This window comes from Garra rufa, chromosome 9 (assembly GCF_049309525.1).
Source record: "Garra rufa chromosome 9, GarRuf1.0, whole genome shotgun sequence".
NCBI lineage: Eukaryota > Metazoa > Chordata > Actinopteri > Cypriniformes > Cyprinidae > Garra > Garra rufa.
In genome coordinates, this window is record NC_133369.1 from 42,154,166 (window position 1) to 42,175,640 (window position 21,475).

At 36.6% G+C, this 21,475-nt stretch overlaps 1 protein-coding gene across 1 annotated transcript in view; it reads left to right on the forward strand.

Moving 5' to 3' along the window:
- The first annotated feature begins 16,022 nt into the window (after positions 1-16,022).
- Positions 16,023-21,475, forward strand: part of lamc1 (laminin, gamma 1) — a 37,735-nt gene continuing 32,282 nt past the window's right edge. Inside the window, exons 1-3 of the mRNA XM_073847869.1 lie at positions 16,023-16,045; positions 17,718-17,725; positions 18,224-18,528. Coding sequence (XP_073703970.1) covers positions 16,023-16,045; positions 17,718-17,725; positions 18,224-18,528 — 336 coding nt within the window. The remainder of the gene's footprint in view (positions 16,046-17,717; positions 17,726-18,223; positions 18,529-21,475) is intronic.

The window sequence follows — 21,475 nt, forward strand, 5'->3', positions numbered from 1 at the left end:
CAACCTTTTTTATATCAGGGCCCCCTTCTTCTCGGGTCTGTTTTGCAAGGCCCCCCTATGCCTGACATTTCCTCTAAAGGTGTTTATTTTTTAACCTTTTTTATTAACCTAAACATTAGTTTTGCCTTTTTATTTTTCTCCTGCATGTTATAAAAAAAAAATCAAACAAACTTTAAATTAAAGCTATACTTTTGAATTTAAAAGAAAATCCTCTGCTCTAACTTTTTAACATGAATACACACATACAGATTTAAAGCACCTAAATTATTTAATTCAGACATTCTTCACAACTTCAGAGTACTCTTTCTTAAGTGACTGAATATCTACTGTTTGTATTTATTATAAAATAAACATATAAATGAAAAATACAGTAAATACATTGTAAATCTGTTTATGCTGGTGCTCATATGTGCTTAAACACCACTGACCCTTACAAGATCCACCTCTATGGGTAAGCATTCATTATAAAAAACTCACAGGACATTCATTTTGAAAACTATGCAAATATTTTGAAATTTCACGCAAAAATACTATGGATCAGAGCACCGAAAGCATGAATAGTTTGTGAATCAACAGCGGACTTGTGCGTGCCTAATGTACGACTCCGATATACAAGAATGAATACATTAGGCACGCGCGAGTTCGTTACTATTACTCTGGTCATCTTTGCCTTTACATTACCGGGAGGGTTTGTTTCATGCAGCCAAGAGATAAAGTAGATACCTGTCTTCCCGCGGGGGTATAAGTGACTTTTATGTGGGCTTTTGCGGGACGAAATAACATATATTCCTTCTGGAGTGGGCGGGCGCAGGACTAAAATCCGTCCCTTGCAGATCTCTAAGATGAAGTTTGCGTGCAGCGGTAGATTTGTCTTCGGTTTTTACAAAGCGTAGACACACTTTTAAACGCTTACCGTGATCCATCTTTTCGACTGATGTTTACATTACCACGTAAAGTCCTGGCAGATTGCACGCGCGGAAGGTCCTGGCAGATTGCACGCGCGGAAGGTCCTGGCAGATCACTAGATGGAAAAATGCAACCAGGAATCGAAATGAGGAATCGAAATTTTAATATTATAACAAGTATCCGATTCTTTATCTTAAGTATCCGATTCCAGAATCGGAATCGATTTTCGATTCCCAACCCTATATATATATATATATAGCATGTATTAACGGATTAAATGTTAAGTGTGATTTCTAAAAAGTAATCTTTATCTAGTCATTAACAACTAGGAAGACTTGAGAAAATTTTGGTATTTTATTGGTCAGAAAGTGTGGGAACCCACGAAATAAGAACATTTAGCATACCTAATGGACTTGTATATCAAAAACCAAGTATGCAAGTAGACATTATGCCCTCGAAGTCCATTTATTTATTAGACTAAATAGTGACTAGTAGTCTCAATATTTTAAGATTTAATTTATTTTAGAGTTGGCTGATTGACCCCGAAGATGTTGTAACCCTGAGAATTCGGAAGTTTAAATAAAGGATGTAGTAAATAATATCAGGGATTGTTATTTCTTTGACCCTTCACTTAGACAGTGACCCATCTCTTCTTGAGAAAGCCCTTAAAATATCACGTTCCCCGGCACAGGGAGGGTTATTTGAGGAGGAGGGCTGAATGAGGAGCTTGGCAGCACTTTAGTAACTGTTTATGCAGCTGTTGCATGTCCTGCATCCATGTTTAAACATGCATCTGTTTAACAGCGTCCGCTTTTTCCACTCACAATCTCCAATAGGTTCAAACATCCTCCTCTCGTTTCCCAAGTTCAACTCCTCTAGAAAGGTTCGAGATTTTTGTCAGCTTGGAACGAGGCCGTTGCATGCCTCAAAGGCCTGAAGTTAATGAACAGTGAAACGAGTGTTGAGCCCAAGCACCCTGTGGAATAGATTTTGTCAATGTAAAGTTATGAGTGTTACAGTTTATCATTAACTCTTCTGTATACATGTGCAGACCTGAAAGAATGAGAAGAGGCGTTTCCTCATTTTGCCCTCATGTGCTTTTCTATTAAAGGAATATTCAAGACTGAAAGTCTAACGCAACTTGTATTGAACCCATAATATTCCTCTTAGTTTAGGATGAAATGCTTTGAGTGATTGAAATGATGTTTGACTGATTTGCAGGTGACCTTTTTATTGCATTTCATGAGTTCACAGACTGATTGTCATACACACTTTTACTATTTTTAACGCTAGACTGAACAAGACCAGACTAGTTAGCACTCACCTTCCCCGGCTGTCTAGAACTCAACAAGCTACCTCCATGTGTGGAGGTACAGCGCAAGAAAAGCCCATTGTTATGACTAGTCAACCACAAAGACTTGTCTATGAACGCTGTCTGATGTGGTTCATGGGAGGCTGTGATGTCACTATGCGTCTGGACTGCAGTGTGGTTTAAAACGCATCAATGCCTTGAAGCCTTGTCTTAAAGCTTCACCTTGAACCAGTGATGACAGCATTTGGTTTCATGGAATAATATTTAAGGTAAACCACATCTTTAGGATTTGAGTTTACTTAATACTGTGCAATGATTTATGGTTCAGTTTAATTAAAGTGCTGCTTGTCAGTGAAGTCGACATTTCCTGAAGATTCTTTTTTTTTTTTTTTGGAATATAAATCTATGTAATATATCTTTCACTAATTTCTTTCATATTTTGATATTTTGTTTTAAGAATGTTTAATTACTATAATTGGTCTCATCTTTATCATTAAAATCCAAAACACTTAATTAACATTTTTGAGAACAAGTTTTTTTTTTCTCTCCAGTAAAAGTTACTTTTAAAGTTACATTAAATACTGTTAAAAATTATTAATCAATATATTATATACTAATTTTAGTAGCCAGTTAATGTTGTAAACCATACTTTATACAGTATGGTTTCTTTGCTGACAGCCACCTATTTTAGGGCTTCATGAAATCAGTTTTTCCAACTTTTTCCCCCTTACATTCTGTTAAAAATTTCCAAATTTCATTTTATTTTTTCCAAAATTCCTTTTTTTCAATTTCAAATTTTTCCCCTGAATTTCTGTTTTTCCCCCCCAAATTTCATTTTTTTTTTTACCAATTTACATTTTTTCCAAATTCAGTTTTATTTTTTCCCCAAATTCAGTTTTACCCCCCCCCCCCCCAATTCTGTTTTATTTATTTATTTATTTAGTCCATGACATTCCACGTTCCATGACATACAGTAAGTTTCATTTTTATGACTGGATTCCGCGAGTCATAGTGTCCTACTCTTTACTATTTATATTGACTATATATATTGACTATTGCTTTTACTTGTAGATTATATCACCCTTCATCTCTGTAAATATTGCGGTTTGACACTGAAATACCCATATTGGTTAATCACTATGTACAAAAAAACTGGATTGTGGATGTGTGATCTATAGCAGTATTGCAAATGTTTGTTTTGACTTCTACTGTGCAGTCATGGTGGGCCTATTGACCCTGATTTACTCTCCGTTGGCTCTGTTTTCCCACCCTCTAACACACATTTGTAGCCCCATGTGATTGTAGGTGGCCAGCGCTGTTAAAGCTCAAAATAGCTTGTTTTGTTTTCCCATCCAGTTCTCCAGGTTGGCTGGAATAGTGTGAAACCAGTTACTCCTAATTGGTGTGGAAATCTCTTGATTGTTTGATTCAAAATCGCTTCATGTTAAGTAAAGTCGTAAGCTGTGACAAGATTTATTGAGTTTGTAGTCTGGCTCTTGATTTAACCTTTCATTCTCCAGAAGATGCCCTCTTAAGAGATGTTTGGGTTTTGTTGTCCACAGCTACGCCAACGCGCCTTTTCATGTCAACGCCAGCCATTAGTGAATCTCACACCAGCGGCCCCATGGTCTGTCTGCTCTGTAACAAGTCAGGGGGCCTCAGGCATTAAACTCAATCAGTACTTCCCATCCTCCTCTCTGTTTTTCATCCTCCCCCTTTCCTGCCTCCTCCACCCTGCCCAGAGAGCCACCCTAGGGGTCCCCACGCTCCCCTCTGAGCTCTATACTCCCATTGCTCAACACCTTAACGCTGTTGACGTCTCGCTAAAGAGCAAGCAAACAGCAGCTCCTCAATAGGTGCTTAAGTTTAGGTGAAGATGGATCATGAATACAGGGCGGCTTAAATGGGTCTTATCAGTGAATTCATGAGGGTTTAACTCAAAAGACCACAAACTTGAGCACCTTGTGGATTGCATGGAAAATTCACTGCTGTTTCCAAAGTTAGGGATCAGTAAGATTTAGATTTTTTTTAAATGGAGTCTCCTCTGCTCATCAAGGCTGTATTTGTTTGATCAAAAATACAGGGAAAAAAATGTAATATTGTGAAATATTATTTCAATTTCTAATATTGGTCAACATTTACTGAAACCCGACTTTTGAATAGCAGTGTATATTGTAACAAAATTTCTATTTTAAATAAACACTGTTGTTTTTAACTTTTTATTGATCAAAAAAGTATCACAGGTCCCAAATAACATTAAGCAGTGCAACTGTTTCCAACATTGATTATAAATCAGCATATTGGAATGATTTCCAAAGGATCGTGTAACACTGAAGACTAAAGTAATGATGCTGAAATTTCAGCTTTGCTTCACAGGGATACATTTTATTTTAAAGTGTATTGAAATAGAAGCCTGTAAAATGGTTATTTTAAATCACAATATTTCACAAAATTACTATTTTTTTTCTTTGTTTTTGATCAAATAGATCTAATTAATCTTACTGATCCCAAAACACTAATCTACTATTATGCTCTGTTTAATCTAGTTTTATTAAATCCTCTGGAATATAAAGAAGTTTAGCCTTCAAATGAGCAGCAAAGTTCAAGTTTATGTCAACCATATTCTTGTCCACTCTGACTGTGTCTAGATACTTTATTCGCTTGTCCAATAAGCAGAGAAGTACTCTGTTTTTGTTGTTGTTGTTGTTTTTACTTTTGCATTATCAGATCAGACACTCTCTGATTCATTTCATAAAAGGCTGTCGGCTCGACTATGTATTCTACCGCATTCCTCAGATTCCTCTATTGTAATGCAGTGCATGCCAGCCTCCGTCACTCCACCCACCTGCTGTAAAATCAGTAGTATAAAATGGTCAGTTCCAGCTCTGTGTGCTGATTTGTTTCTATGTAAATTATCTCTTCTTCCTCACAAACTCATTTTCATTTACAGTTTTTTTTTTTTTTTCATAATAACTGTCATATGTAACAGAAAGGGAGGTGTCTGGGTTTCAACTTGGGTTGCAGGTTAAATTGAGCTTGACTGTTGATGGGAAGCCATGTTTTTAATGTGCAAAGGTCCTTCTGAAATCTTAATTAGAAGATTGAGCAGTAAATGTTAAATCAACAAGTGTTAGAGTTCTCAAAACAATACGGTTATTTAACAAGATTAGACTAGAGGTCAGAATATATCGCTTCTGAGTACCACAGACAGCTGTTTACCTCGATTGCCAGAAAATAAGGTTTGAAAGCTTGGAAAAAATGTAGAACATTGTTTATTTCCCTTTTTGTTTGATTTATGTGTTGGGCAGAACAATTGATGAGTTGCAAATGATGAAATAAGCATCAGCTTCCTCTGTCAACCTGAGTAAATCCAGCTGTGCTTATTTTGAGCATATGAACATGCATCACAAAATATGACTTTTATTATATTTTAAAGCTATTTTGTATCCAACAAATGTACATTTGAAATGTTCTCCATCTTAATTATTACTAATAATTCATTCTTTACACCTCTGTGAAATGTATTTCGAGAAGTGTGTGAACTTTCTGTACAGTTTGTGCTGTCCAGGCTGATGGTGTGTGTTGTGGGAGTGTGGACGACGCGAACAGATGTTCGACATATCTCCCAGCAGGCCGATGGGCAGATGGTGAAAAATTATGTACAGGAAAAAAACTTGTCATGCCTACACGTTTAAAAAGTCAAAGCCGTCATTGTTCGTCCCACCACGGAAGAATGCAGTGAGGTCATGAGAGGAAGTCTAATTGGACTGTAGCTTCGGGCTGAGGCTTTCCCTCCGGACAGCCCCCCACTCATGTACTCACGCAGCACCCCCTAATCCTTCTACTTCCCTCAGGGTCTCCCTCTCTCTCTTTCTTTTCTTTCTCCCTCCCTCTCTCTCTCTCTCTCTCTCTCTCTCTCTCTCTCTCTCTCTCTCTCTCTCTCTCTCTATCTATCTATCTATCTATCTATCTGTCTCTCTCTTGGGTACCTCAGGCTGTGTTTAAGAGGTTTGGAAGTGCTGAAAGAATGCAGAGAGAGGTCCAAGCTTACAGTTACCTCACCCTACAGACCGTCTTTCTCTTGGAACAGATAGTCATAGTTGAAATAGTTGAGTATTAAAAGTTGAAATTGTCATTGATTATTCACCCTCATGTTGTCCCAAACCTGTAAGACCGTTTTGTTCATCTTCAGAACACAAATTAAAATAGTTTTGATGAAATCTGAGAGCTTTCTGTCCCTGACAGCAATGCAACTGACACATTCAAGGCCCAGAAAGGTAGTGAGGGCTTTGTTAAAATAGTCCATGTGATAGACCATCAGTGGTTCAACCTTAGATTTATAAAGCTATGAGAATATTTTGTGCGTGTAGAAAACAAAAAAACGACTTTATTCAACAAATTCTTCAGTTATGTGTCAGTCATTGCCATGCATTCACAAGAGTACCACGACGCATGCGTTCTGATGTTTTCTTTGCACAAAAAAAGTATTCTTGTAGCTTCATAACATTACAGTTCAACCACTGATGTCACATGGACTATTTTAAGTAGGGCTGGGTGGTAAATCAATTACGATAATTATCGTGCAATATAAATTTCCTCTATGAACGATAATAAGAGTTTGATAAATGTTCAATATAATGTTTATGCGGCAAAGGCGGAACAAAAAAAGTGCTAGTCATTTAAAGCGCCATCATTTACCATGGATTAACACTAACTGCACCATGGTATTGTGTCAGAAATGTAGGTATTCCTGTTGAATTTTATTATATTTTTAATGTATATTGAATATAATAATGAATATAATTACAGTATTTTTTTGTGATTTAAGCTATAGCGTTTAAGCATTAATAAATGTATTTAGACTACCATATTACATTTTTACCATGGATTTAACAGGTGCTATATTTGTAGTTTTAACTGTGATTATCATGATCTAAATGTATGCTATTGTGGAAGACCAATGGTTAATTAAAAAAAAAAATCAAAAGTTAAATTTCACCGTATAAAAATGAGCTTGCTACAATTTTTACCGATAATAAACATAAATTTACATCTGCATCCTAACTCACGCTACTATCAAATGTGTATTTGATAAGAGACAATCTTTTTATTATATCATTTAATAATATTATTAGGCAACACAATCCTGTTTCTTGATTTGAAACAACATTGCTCATTAGAACATGTAGAACTATTATTTTAAATTTATTTTGGTAAGGAAAAATGACTGGAAAAGTGTAAAGAATTCAAAAACATGAAGTGTTTATCATGTTCTGACCATAAAGCATTCGTTTAAAACCACAGTTAACCGTCTGGTTTTTACAACTTTCACATTGGGGCAAAAATCGGCCTTTAAACTTGAAAGAAATTTAAAATGGACATTTATCAAGATAATTATCAATTAGCCCTAATTTTAACAGTGTCCTTAATACCTTTCTGGGCCTTAGTCTCGTCCATTGTGTTGCTGGTTATGCAGGGTCAGAAAGCTTTTGCAATTTGTGTTCTAAAGATGTTCTTACAATTTGGAATGACATGAGGGTGAATAATTAAAGACAGAATTTTCATTTTTTGAGTTTTCTTTAAAAGCTGGATATGACTTGATTTTTTGTTTGCAGTGAATCTGGGTCATTCTCACAAAGAGTCATATTTCACAGTCATTAGCTTATTCCTCAGTCATTAGCTATTTACTGTGGTATTTACATGACGACAAAGTGTATTATATCCCTTTATTTATTTTTAGTGAGAGAAACACAAATACAGTTCCAGAAAAATGTTATTCGAGATGAATGTTGTGCAATGGCCATCTATTGAGAAATGGGTCTCTTTAATGACAGAGGACTGTTGTAAACTCTGCCCCGCCAAAAGAGGCAGGCCCGAACATACAGGGTGTAGCTCAAATCCAATTTCTGTTCTCGTGGTGAGCGCCAAATGGTTTTCCGCACCGTAAATTTCTCTCTACTGAAATGTCCACCGCATGACATTTCAGTATGGCTTATAATCAATTTAGCCACGATTAAAACATTCACACAGCAGTAAACTCCCAACCGTAAAGCATTCCGAGTTGTTTAGATAACACAGCCATTTATTCAGAGTTTAACTTCGTCTTGTAAACAGCTTTGTGAATTACTGTCGTCCCTCATGAGCCAGTCTGCCTGGGGCCCGAGATTCCATTTGCTGCTGTTGAATGAATGCATCTTTCTTTTGTTTGTTTTCAATTGTCATTGTCAGCTCAAACATCTCCAATAGGGCTCGAAGGTAAGCTGAAAGGTGTGAATTCATAGTATGGCCTTTGGCAAAGTGCTCCACCTTATTTTTTTCCCTCTCTAACCCAGGAATGTCAATCCTGAATGGAATCCCTGATTGCAAAGATTTGGATCTCACCTTTGAAACTTATGAATGAGACCTGCTCATTAGTGTTTCGTTGGTAATTTAGTGTTTGTTTTAAGACAATTTAATTGGGGCCTTGTGACAGTTGCATACCAACAAGACTGACCATGTTAATGTGATGTGATTTTCAGAGCCGGGCCTCTTGGCAGCGCCTTCTTTTGAAAAGGAGACTAGTCAACGGCCTCTCCATTTCAAAAGGCTTTTCAGTTTAGTCATTTCCCCCATAAAACTTGGATTTACCTTGGGCACACAAATAAATGCGTTTGACACTTTTAAAGGCTAAATCTTTTGCCCTCCGCCTTGCCAAGCAAGCACGCACAAGTCCATTGAGAGCAAGTCTCTCTTCTTCATTAGACCGGCATTCCTAACAAAGATATCGTTTTAGTTTTTTTGTGTTCGCTCTAATCAAGAATCTGGCCACCTTGTTTAAGGAGGAACTGCTAAGCAGTCATTGAAAAGTCCAGTGGGAGTAAAAACTCAAGGATGATTTGTTATATTTTCAACCCTTGGATCCTGAGTTTAGTCTTTTTCTCAGGACTGATGTGTTCCTGTCTCAAGGCTTCGTCTTTTCTCCCTCTCCGGTCACTGTCTCTCCTCACACTCAGTTTAACATGGATTTATGACCGTTTCTTTAGACAGCTGCTGCTTTTCTTCACTCACTTTTCTGTGTTGGACACATTCTGAAATGTTATGATATATAGCGCCAAAAGCACAATGCACACATCTGTCTATGGGCTGGTTTAAAATTCAAGTCATAGGTCTGAAACATAAAGAATGCGATTCAGCTTGGACTTTAGAAGGACGTTTAGAAGGACAGAATGTGGAACAAAGTTTATTCATGCCAAGGGGAGAGAATTGCTGTGTTGCAGCAGCTGAAACGCTTTAACGCTTTGAGGAACGAAAATTGAAATGCATAAAAAAAATCAAGCATGTTAAATATTATGGCAGACATTTTAAGTTTAGTAACTTTTTTCATGATTAAATAATAAAAGAAAGAAGAATCTTTAGCTCACCAAGGTTGCATTTATTTGTTCAACAGTAGAGAAAAAATACTAATATTCTGAAGTATTTTTACAAGGTTTTCCGTTTTAATACATTATAAAATGTCATTTATTTTTGTTTTGGCAAAGGTGAATTTTCAGCAGCTGTTACTCCAGCCTTCGGTCTCACAAAATCATTCAGAAATCATTCTGATACACTGATTTAGTATCCAGGAAACATCAATGTCATAATTTACTAATATTTAAAACAGTTTGCTGATATTTTTAGAATAGAGTTTTTTTGTAACAATTTTAAGTCTTTTCTCACTTTTGATCAATTTATTGTATCCTTGCTGAATGAAAGTAGAACCTTCTTGAAAAAATCTTACTGAGTAGAATAGAACAGTGGGTTAGCAACGCTGGTGTTTTTATGGTTAACACACAAGCCTCAGCGTGTTGCTTGAGCTCTTCTCTCATCTTTCATAATGACCAGTTAAGCCACACTGAACCACACAGTGCTGTTTCATGAACTTCCTCACCTCCTTCAGAGGATGTGCATTAAATTTAATGCCATACATGTATATCTCCTCCTTTCCCCCTTTTATAATTACAGTAAAGGGTTTTTTTTGCACCAAAACCCATGATCTTTTGATGTTAGATGCAGGTTATGCGATGACATTTTTAGTTCAGAAATGCATGGTGTATGTTTATATAGCACAATGACCTTTTATTACAAAAATCATGGTAAGTGATTCATGATATTACAATATAAATCATATAAAGCTGTATTTTTCCTTTACTCATACTTGTTGCTCTTTATATACTTGTTTATGGCAGCAGTTTTCATTTAGCCAAGGTGAATCTCTTATTTAAAAGGATAGTTAACCCAAAAATGAAAATTCTAACATTACTCACCCTCATGTCGTTCCAAACCTGTAAGACTTTTGTTCATCCTCAAAACACAAATTAAGATATATTTGATGAAATCCGAGTTCTTTCTGACCCTGGAACTGACACTTTCAAGGCCCAGAAAGGTTAAAATAGTCCATGTGACATCAGTGGTTCAACTATTTTTATGAAGCTACGAGAATGCTATTGTGTGCAAAGAATAGAAAAAAATGACTTTTTTCAAGAACTGCTTCTCTTCCACGTCAGATTCTCCCGCATGTTTACAAGAGTACCACGACGCATGTCGTGAACACACATCGAAGACTGACACCGAAAGAAGAAATTGTTGAATAAATTTGTTGTTTTTGTTTTCTTTTTCTTTCCCTAAACTATTCCTTTTAATCATGTGTGGCTTGCATTCTTTTATTTAGTGAATCTGTGTCTCTCGCCCAAAGGCTTGGATGTTATCTTCTGTGTTTTATCTCTTTCTCTTAGTCTTTCTATCCATTCTACTTGCTTTTGATTATTGTACAGATGTTCCCTCTCTTTCTTTCGGTGTGCTTGACCCCCCTCAAACTGGCGTCACTATGTGCGGAAGCACATTCCAGTCAGTTCAGCCAGTTACCACAACCCTCCCACCTCGACAATTCCTGTCGTTGTCACACAGACTCAGTTCTTCTTACAGGTGTGGGACAGAGAGAAATTGCATCCTAATGAGTCTAGTTACAACAAAGGCTCAGTAGGCTGATAACCTGAGATACTGTGACCTTGAACACGGTACATAAACCAAGATCACCCAAAGGGTGTTGACCCTGTGATAAGCGTTGTAACTCAGACAAGTGTGACTAGTTGTCCATTCTAAAATCAAACATGAAAGTTATTTGATGTTCTATAGTTGTGGAGCAAGATTTTAGACTAATGAGATTTCATATTGGACGAGCTACATAGGACTGCCGCTGGTTACGCTTTGGAAGGCAGAAAACATTCAATTTGGTGAAGATATGATTGTATGTGTCTCTGTGAGTGAGGACAGAGCAGATTGTGAAAGACCGAGGAAGTGGAATCGAATGTCCCTGTCTGAGAACTTGAAAGCTGTGCTTGATATTTGCAGAGATCTTGATGGAGGATATGCCCGAGACAGTTTGATCTGAGCGACACGGAAATGTACAGTTTTGTTTCTTCCGTCCTCTATCTATTCAGCCTCACAATGGGGAGCCCCACAGTTTTTATCATCAATACCCTGATTGTTCTGGAAGGAGTGGTGGAATTTCTCTTGTTGTTCTGCTCAGGGCGGTCCTGAACTTGAAGGGCTTGGTAACCCATGTACTGGTGTCATTCATGTGCCACAAACACTCTAAAATTCTCTTTATGGACTTTTTACAGCTTCTTTGAGAGTGAAAAATGTGGCAGCATTTTTATTGTATTTATTTACACATTTAAATTAGGAACATACTGTTGCATACAAATATCTGGAACTTTTAGAAATTTTTAGGGATTTTTTTTTTTTTGTCATTTAAAAGGGAAGTTCAGATCCAGAATGAAAATTTCCTGATAATTTACTCACCCCTATGCCATACAAGATATTAATTTCTTTCTGTCTTCAGTCGAAGAAATGAAGATTTTTGAGGAAAACATTCCAGGATTTTTCTCAGTATAGTGCACTTCAATGGGTATCAATGGGTTGAAGGTCCAAATTGCAGTTTCAGTACAGATTCAAAAAGCTCTATACGATCCCAGCTGAGGAATAAGGTTCTTATCTAGTGAAACAATCGATTATTTTCTATGAAAGCTACAAATTTTTAACCACAAATGCTCATCTTGAACTAACTTGACCTCCTGCATTATGTAATCACGCAGGTGTGATGTAGGCGGAAGTACTGACCCAGTGTTTACAAAGCAAATGTGCAAAGAAAGTAAAACGTCCTTTACAAAAAAAGGTAAAACAACAATGTCGGACTATTTTGAAGTTGGAGGGGAAAATGAGATGGAGTTTTTGCCCGACTTACATAATGCATAAAGATGCACAAGAAAATTACCAGTCATTTTGCTGGGTAAGACCCTTGTTCCTTAGGTAGAATCATATAGAGCTCTTAGAATCGGAATTTTAGACCTTAAACCCTTCGTTCACCACTGAAGGCCACTATATGGAAAAAAATCCTGGAATGTTTTCCCCAAAAGACTTGAACATCTTGGATGACATGGGGGTGAGTTAAATATAATGAAATTTTCATTCTGGAAATGAACTTCTCCTTTAAGGTCGATTAAAAGCAACAAAAAAGTTTTTAAAAGCTACTGTGTAAGTTGTATGTGTTTAAAAATGTAAAAAATAAAACGTAATTAAAGCATTGACTGGGAGTAGCAGACTTTTAGACCCCATTGTATTTGTGGATTAAAGTCTACTTCAGATCTGCATTCAGTGGCAGTGGTAATGAATAAGTGATTGGGCACAGAGGAATTTCCCATTAATGTGATGGTAAAAGAGCCCTTTAATTTGCCTCCATATAAGCCTAATTAAGTTGAGTTTGTGAATAGCTTATTAACTCCTGGAGTAGACCTCAATACATAAGTCGACTTCACACCAGTGGTAATTCATAAGCAGAGAGATGGCCTTTTTCCCATGAGGATTATCAAATAAAATCAGCAATCGCACTATAACAGTAAATAATGAGCACTAAATAAAGTTTATCTCCACAAATCTCTTTTACATTCTGAAAGATGGTCTGATAGATTTCATGTGTTTCATATCTTCTAGTATGTTCTCCATCCTAGCTTGTCTACCAGCTGGTGCACACTCTGAGAAAGAGCCCTCCTTCTGCTCATTGCGATATTTCTCAGCTTCAGGGGACACCTGTTGCTACTTCCCCCACAGCTGCAGTCGATGATGGTTTAGGTCTGTGTAATGTCTGCTTTGTTGACCCAAAGGAAATGATTAATCGCCCAAAGGATGTTCAATATTTTTGCGATCACGAGAACATCAGGTTTCCATTTTTTTCACCCTGCCTGCTATGTCTTATTAGGATGTTTTTTTCTCGAAACCTTCTCGTATCACCTTTGCTGCAGTGATGTAATTTTAAATGTAAGGCATTTTGCTAATAGTATCTTTGAGATTGCAGATGTTTGAAACAGGCCACCACATTAAAGGATAAGTTTATTTCCAGAGTAAAAATGTCCTGACTTATATTGTGGCCAATGGGTTGAAGGTCCAAATTGCAGTTTCAATTGAGCTTTAAAGGGCTCTACACAATCCCAGCTGATGAATAAGTGTCTTATCTAGCAAAACGATCTGTCATTTTTTTAAAAACCATAAAAATGTGTATGCTTTTTAACCACAGATGCTTGTCTTGCACTAGCTCAACTTCAAGCATTACATAATCATGTTGGAAAGTTCAGGGGTGATGTAGACAGAAGTACCAACCCAGTGTTTACAAAGCGAACATGCAAAGAAAGTCAAATGCCCTTTACAAAAAAAAAAGGTAAGACAACGATGTCGTGAGAAAGTCGTGTAGAGCCTTTTTAAGTTCCATTGAAACTGCAATTTGGACCTTCAACCCATTGGCCACCATTGAAGTCTACATATACGGAGAAAAATCCTGGAATGATTTCCTCAAAAACCTTAGTTTCTTTGCGACTGAAGACCGAAAGACATAAACTTCTTGAATGACATGGGGGGTGAGTAAACTATCAGGAAATTTTTATTCTGGAAATGAACTAATCCTTTAATTCTCTTATTCCAGTATGTCCACACCCTCTTAGCGTCCAATGGCTTGGTGACAAAGATGAGATGTCATCAAGTGTAAGTTCAAAGACCGTCCAGTGCGACGTCCCCCACAGGGCCTGACCCTTTCCTCTTCATGTGTGCCCTGGCTTCAGTCATGCCTTTGAGCTCCAGCACTGCTCCAGTGAGCACTACGAGTCAGTGCTCAAGTGCTCTTTGTCTGTCCTCCTGAAGTGCATTGGCTACGTGAAGGAGCTTTTTTGTTTTCCTCTCAGCCAGCTTCTGGCTTGATTCTTCACGGCTTTGCCAAAAGATTTGGTTCGTCTTGTTTTGCAAGAATGCTGGGGAGACTTCAGAGGTGAGGCATCAATGATGGCACTGTTCACCACGACGCCAGCACAGTCAGCGAAGAACATGTACAGCTTACATGTGAACGCTTTAAGGCATTGCATTGTTTGGGTAATGGGTTTTAAAAGTCATCCTGCTGTTGTTGGATCCATGCGTGGAAGCCTTAGGTTGTTCCAGGGTTCAAAGTAGGACTTGAATGGGGAATTGTCCTGTTTAGGACCAATGTTCTAGCAAATGTTCCGAGACTTTGTTTCAGTGCACTTGACCTGCAGTGAATTACGATATGATCAACAGACAAATTAAAGGAGAAGTTTACAGATAATTTACTCACCCTTTGTCATCCAAAATGTTCATGTCTTTCTTTCTTCAGTCGTAAAGAAATTGTTTTTTGAGGCAAACATTTTAGGATTTTCCTCAATATAGTCTCATTCCATCTCATTTTCTCCTCCAACTTCAAAATCATCCTACATCGCTCCACAAGTATCGGCACTGTGTTTACAAAGTGAACGCGCAAGGAGGGTCAAACACCCTTTACAAAAGAATGGTAAAACATTGATGTTCTCTCAAAAAACATAATTTCTTTATGACTGAAGAAAGAAAGACATGAACATCTTGGATGATGAGGGGGTGAGTAAATTATCTGTTAATTCATGTTCTGGCAGTGAACTTCTCCTTTCAGGTAAAATCATTGCTTGAAAACATCTGTGAGTAAAACTAAGTTGTCCACCCAGGGAGGAGTAGAATGTGAAAGGCCCATAAGAAATATGAACAACTATTGGATAAAACTTATGCTGGAAAATATCTTTGACTCACTGTCTGAATTTGTATCCTGGAATTTTCCAGTGTGCGTACATGGGAATATTGTCTTATTTCATAACCGTGACCATCATCATTTTCACTCTTTTGCAAGAGCCAGTGCAACCTAGTTTTGTTGTTTCTGGTCACTCTTAAAATAAGAGTTCACCCAGACATTAAAAATCTAATTTACTGTCCCTACTGTTGTTCCAGACCCATTTGACTTTAGTTATGTAGAACACAACAGATGCCCATATAATGAAGGTCAGTGGGGTCCAAAACAATTGGCATTGTATGGACGAAAATATATTTTTCGAAATATCTTCTTAGCAGAAGATATGCCTTAGCAGTATGAAATGTGTCGGTGTGAACGGAGCTGTTTTTGATGAGGTAAAAAGGATGTTTTACGTGACCATTGAGGAATTTTATACAAAGTATGTTGCACGCATTACACAAAGACCCTAAAGAATCATAACAACTTGTGGAAAATAAGTCTTTACCTTGGAGTCATTGTCAACTTTTGTTAAGCACTACGTGAGGCATTTTCAACTGATTCACTGGCAGAAAAGCAGAAAGCTCACGCCCTATTGTAAAAGTCTCTCTCACTTCTGTTGAACTTTGACCTTGACAGCGTGATGTGTGCAGGGGGCTCCTAAAAGTCAGCAAGTTCTTTTTCGTGTTAACAGCCATCATGGCCTCAGAGACTGCTGCAAGGTATGTAGGTTCTTTGTCACTGCTTTAAATCAGTCCCTGCTTTAGCTTTAGTTTAACTTTTTGATGCAATCTCTCTGTGTATTTACTTAACACACAGTTGTTCCTAGTTTTTGCGGATTTGTTTGGAGAGCAAATTCTTTGCTAAAGCAAACATTGGTCCCCCCCCGTGGTCCTGTTGAAAGATGGTGTCATTTTCTTCACACTAAATAAATGATGTCTCTCCATACCATTTCCATTTGGCCCCTCGTTGCAATCTCTCCCCAACACACATAGCTTGCTCAGACATGCAAAAATATGTTTTTACACGCTCCGTATAATTGCTGGAGCACCTTGCAAAGCTGCAGAAATCCAGACTAGCACAAAAAACTAAGCTTCTTGTGAAAAAAAGGGAGATTATGCTCTTGTAGTCTTTTTACAAGAATGTTAGTGGAAAAAAGCATTTCCGGATGGTTGATGATGAAATGATTCCAACTGTGGTAGAGAGATAAAAATAGAGTTTAAAAGAAGAGATTAAAAATAGAGATTAAAACTAGTTTAAAACACATGCCAAGTTTTGAAACTGAAAGGTAGTGTATGTGGTGTAATCATCAAATACATTTTTTACCTCTCAATTCTCGAATTTTTAACTCGCATCTCTCAATTCTAAGAAAAATGTCAGAATTCAGCATTTTTTTCCCCACATTTGCTAGTTTATATCTCACAATTTTTCTCAGAAAAAAAAGTTTCTCATAAGTTTGTCTCAAGAAAAGAAGTCCACTTATAAAATCTAGTTTTGAGTGAAAAAAAGACTGTTCTCACAATAGTGAGTTTTTATCTCACAATTCTGACTTTCCTGCAATTCTGAGAAAAAGTCAAAATTGTGAGATATAAACTTGCAACTGCAGGAAAAAAGTCTGAATTGTGAGATAAAAACTCACTTGCAATTGCAAGTTATAAAGTCCAGTTCTGAGGGAAAAAAGTCTGTTTTCAAAAAAGCGTAGTTTTTATCTCACAATTTGGACTTTTTTCCATAATTGTGAGTTATATTTCACAATTCTGAGAAAAACAGTCAGAATTGTGACATATAAACTCTCAATTGAGGGTTATAAAGTCCAGTTCTGAGGGGGGAAAAAAGACTACGTTCTCAAAATAGCAAGTTTTTATCTCACAATCCTGACTTTTTGTAATAATTATAAAGTCCAGTTCATTTTATTTGCAATTGTGAGTTTATATCACACAATACTGACTTTACAACTTGCAACTGTGAGTTTATATCACATAATTCTGATAAAAAATCAGAACTGCCAGTTTATAAACCTGAACTTATTTTAAAAATCTGAAATTAAAAACATGCTCATCATAGAAGTGGTGTATTCAAGTCATTGTAATTATACATTTCATTATATTTTACACAAGGCAGCAAAAATATTATATCACAATCATTTGAAAATTGGGGCATCCCCCTCATATTTCCAAGGTGGTTACGGTCCTGATTATTTCAGCAGCTCGGGAGGGGGAAAAATGAGCAGAACAATGGAAATTTGAGGGCACGGATTTGCAGATCTTATCAGACAGGAAGGAGCTCTGAGGCATTTTGAGTGGAACAAGGTTATGTTTGCATGGCGTTATGCCAGCTGTGTAATATCAGGTTTGTCTGTTTAACCTTGATCCCTTTTTCTGTGCAATCTTTCAGAGATGTGTGTATGTTTGACACCTGCGGTGCTGACTTAGTGTCTTATCCAGTCCTTGAATCCAGCTCTATCTGCTAGTTGGCCATACCGAAGCACAGATTGTTTAGAAAAGCGAGCGTGTGGTATCCAGTCATCTTCCGCTTTATCTGAACTCCGTTCTACCTTTAGTTGGCAGACACTACCGCCAGTCTATCTGTGTGATATCTGGCTTGAATTCTCTGTACATTATTGAGCACATCTCACTAATCTTACTTCTGTGTTTACCTAAATATAAGCTGTATATCCTCAGCGTATCTGATCATGTGTTTATCTGTGACTTTCCCATGCAATGCAAGCCAACTCTACACCCCAGCTATTTAGAATTGCTTGCATTTCCTATTTAAATATTGGCAGTGGTAATGATCCGTCCATCTCCGGTTCAGTGCTTTATGGTGTTAAATGTTAATGTTTTCAATGTGCTTTGAAGATAAAACTACAGTGCCTAATTTTCCCTTTTCTCTTCTTCCAGGCAAGGCTTTCGACATCACCTATGTGCGTCTAAAGTTTCACACCAGCCGTCCTGAGAGCTTTGCCATCTACAAACGCAGTGGTGAAGACGGGCCCTGGATTCCCTACCAGTATTACAGCGGCTCCTGCGAGAAGACTTACAGCAAGAACAATCGTGGCTTCATCCGCACCGGTGAGGATGAGCAGCAGGCTCTGTGCACAGATGAGTTTAGCGACATCTCACCACTCACCGGAGGAAACGTGGCCTTCTCTACGCTTGAGGGCCGACCCAGCGCATATAATTTTGACAACAGCCCAGTACTGCAGGTAAATGAGTCTTCTGTCTCTTTTTGATCTCTCACTCACCCTTCCTTAATTGCTTTAGCTCACTCATTCATGAAGTCAAAAGCGTTCACAACACTCAGTCTCAGACATAACAAAGTTATTGGTGGGAATCGAAAAACTCATTTTCCAGATGTGGGGTTGTGTAGTAATGTGCGATTGCAGCCAAGTTACTTTTCCAAGATTTTTCTGTCCAGATTGAGCAACGTTCCGCAGCCTCAAACAAACAGCTCGTAATTTAAAGTGTTTGCATGTGAGAGATAGTAGTGTTTGCAAAATATAGCAATAAAACGACACATTTCCATTTACAGTATTTTGCGCCAAGTTGCTGTTGTAACTGCAATAGCAGGAAAAAAAGAGTAGTAATACATTTTTAGAAGTCTTCAATGCTTACCAAGGCTGCTTTTATCTGATCTGAACTATAGTAAAACCAGTAGTAATTAGTATAATTTAAAATATCTTTTTCTATTTTATTTTTAATATATTGTCAAATTTGATTTATTCCCGGCTGAATTCTCAGCAGTCACTACTTCACCCTTTACCCAGTAAATATGCTTAAGAAATGTTTCTGATCACAGTTAAAATTGGTTTTGCTTTTCTTTTCTTTTTTTGTGGAAACTCTAAAAATCTTTAAAATCACTTTTGTTTAATTCACTGCATCCTTTGTTTAAAAGTGTATCTCTTGAGTTCTTCAGTTAATTTCTTTAAGACCTAGCCTAAACATTTATTAGTGTATACTTTTATTTTATTTTTTCCAAAGCTTAGCACAATTATTTTGATAAAAGCTTCATAAAAGCATCAATTTTATTGTTAAAAATCTTTACTGTCATTTTTGTTGAATTCAGTTCATCCTTTATGTATAAAAGGTTTAATTTGTTAAAGAAAACATTTTTCATTTAATTTATTTTTATTTTATTTTATTTTATTTTTTCTTTTTCATATCTTAGCAACCAAAATTTTGCATAGCCTGAACTTTATATTGGTTTGTACTTTTTTTCTTTTATTTTTTTTTTTGGTTTTTATTTATTTATTTGTTTAAAGCTGAACACCATTATTTTGTTGCTTTTTGTCACTTTTGTTTAATTCAGTGCATCCTTTATATATACGTTTTATTTTCTTAAAGACAAAATTTTGCCTAGCCTAAAATTTGTATTGGTTTATACTTTTACCTTGCTTTTATTTTAGTTTTAGTTTTTATCTTTTAAATTTATTTAATTTAATTTTATTATTTTTATTGTTTTATTTTATTTTTCAAAGCTGAACACCATCATTTAGTTTTTTCATAAAATCATTCATTTTATTGTTAAAAATCTTTGTCACTTTGTTCAGTTCAGTCCATCCTTTATATATGAGTTTTAATTTCTTAAAGACAATTTTGCCTAGCCTAAACTTTTTATTGGTTTATACTTTTACCTTGCTTTTATTTAATTTTTATTTTAGTGTTTTTATTTATTTATTTATTTATTTTTTAAAAGCTGAACACCATTGTTTTGTTGCTTCATAAAATCATCAATTTTATTGTTAAAAATCTTTGTCACTTTTGTTCAATTCAGTTCATCCTTTATATATAAGTTTTATTTCTAAAAGAAAAAAATTAGCCTAGCCTAAACTTTTTATTGGGTTCTTTATTATTTTCTTTAATTTTTCTTTAATTTTTTTTTCTTTTCTTTTATTTTTCAAATAAAATTGTTTTGTTGCTCTAAAAAAGCATCAGTTTTATTGTAAAAAATCCTTGTCACTTTTTTGTTCAATTCAGTACATCCTTTATGTATAAAAGTGCTAATTTCTTAAGGACCAAAACCTTTTTTTGGTTTATATTTTACCTTGTCTATTATTTTATTTTTAGTTTAGTTTAGCTTTGCACCATTACTCTGTTGCTTCATAAATGCATCAAATTTATTGTTAAATAGGTTTTACGACATGTTCCTGCCCGTTACACACCACAGAACTACTATTATGCAGAAATCCCACTGTTAACTTATTTAATTTCACCAGAACTTGATATATTTCCCGAAACCACAACCACACAAAAACATTTTTCAGACTAATTAGCTAAATAAGAGACAGACACTCAACTCAATGTGAGCTGAGTCAGTCCTTCCGTGTGCTGACTATGGAATGTGTTGTCAGGCAGAGAAAGCGCTCTGCATGCCGAGCCAAAACAAGATGCTGCCGTGGTTACAGGGAGGCGAAAAGAGGTTAAATGTGTGAGATATGAGCAGGAGTGGGTGGACAGCAGATAATGTATATCTGCTGCTAAATTGATGCATGGAAGCAGGCTGGCAGGCTGGCTGCTGTGTGTTCGTGAGACCCGTGGTGCGCTGTCCAGGTGCTACGTCGCCTCCCGCTCGCTCAGCACATTCAACAGTTGCAAGATGTTACTAGGTGACGCCTCCAGATTTCCCACCCATCTCTGATTGTGCTTGGCAGAGCACAGACGCAGCTGGAAAAGAGTGTGTGTGTGTGTGTGGACAAGTGCAAGTGATGGACAACATGCAGCACTTATTTTCATCAGTTTTTTCACCATATGTTGAAAATTCAAGTCGGTCCACGTGGTTTCTAATTTACAAACGAGAATCTATTATAGGTAGAGGTTTATATTTGTGCAGGAAAGTGCCTGACAAAATTAAGCAGTATTATTAGGGTAAATATTTGTTTTTGTTATTTTTATTTATGTATTTATATATAGTTACGTTGTTTTTCAAATGTAATGTTACCTTTCCCAAATGTTCAATTTTAGCCCTGTCGCCAGCTACTTTCATATCAGACATCTCAAGTGGCCTAAAGCTATTAATACCAAAGACCCGAACTCTTTTTATAGGAATGGATCTGTTTCTGTGGGTTTATATGGCGGTCATGCTGGCTCCGTTATAGAAGCATGTGTTGAGTGAGGATGAGTCGGTTTGTTTGTGGACTTTTGAAAATGATCTAC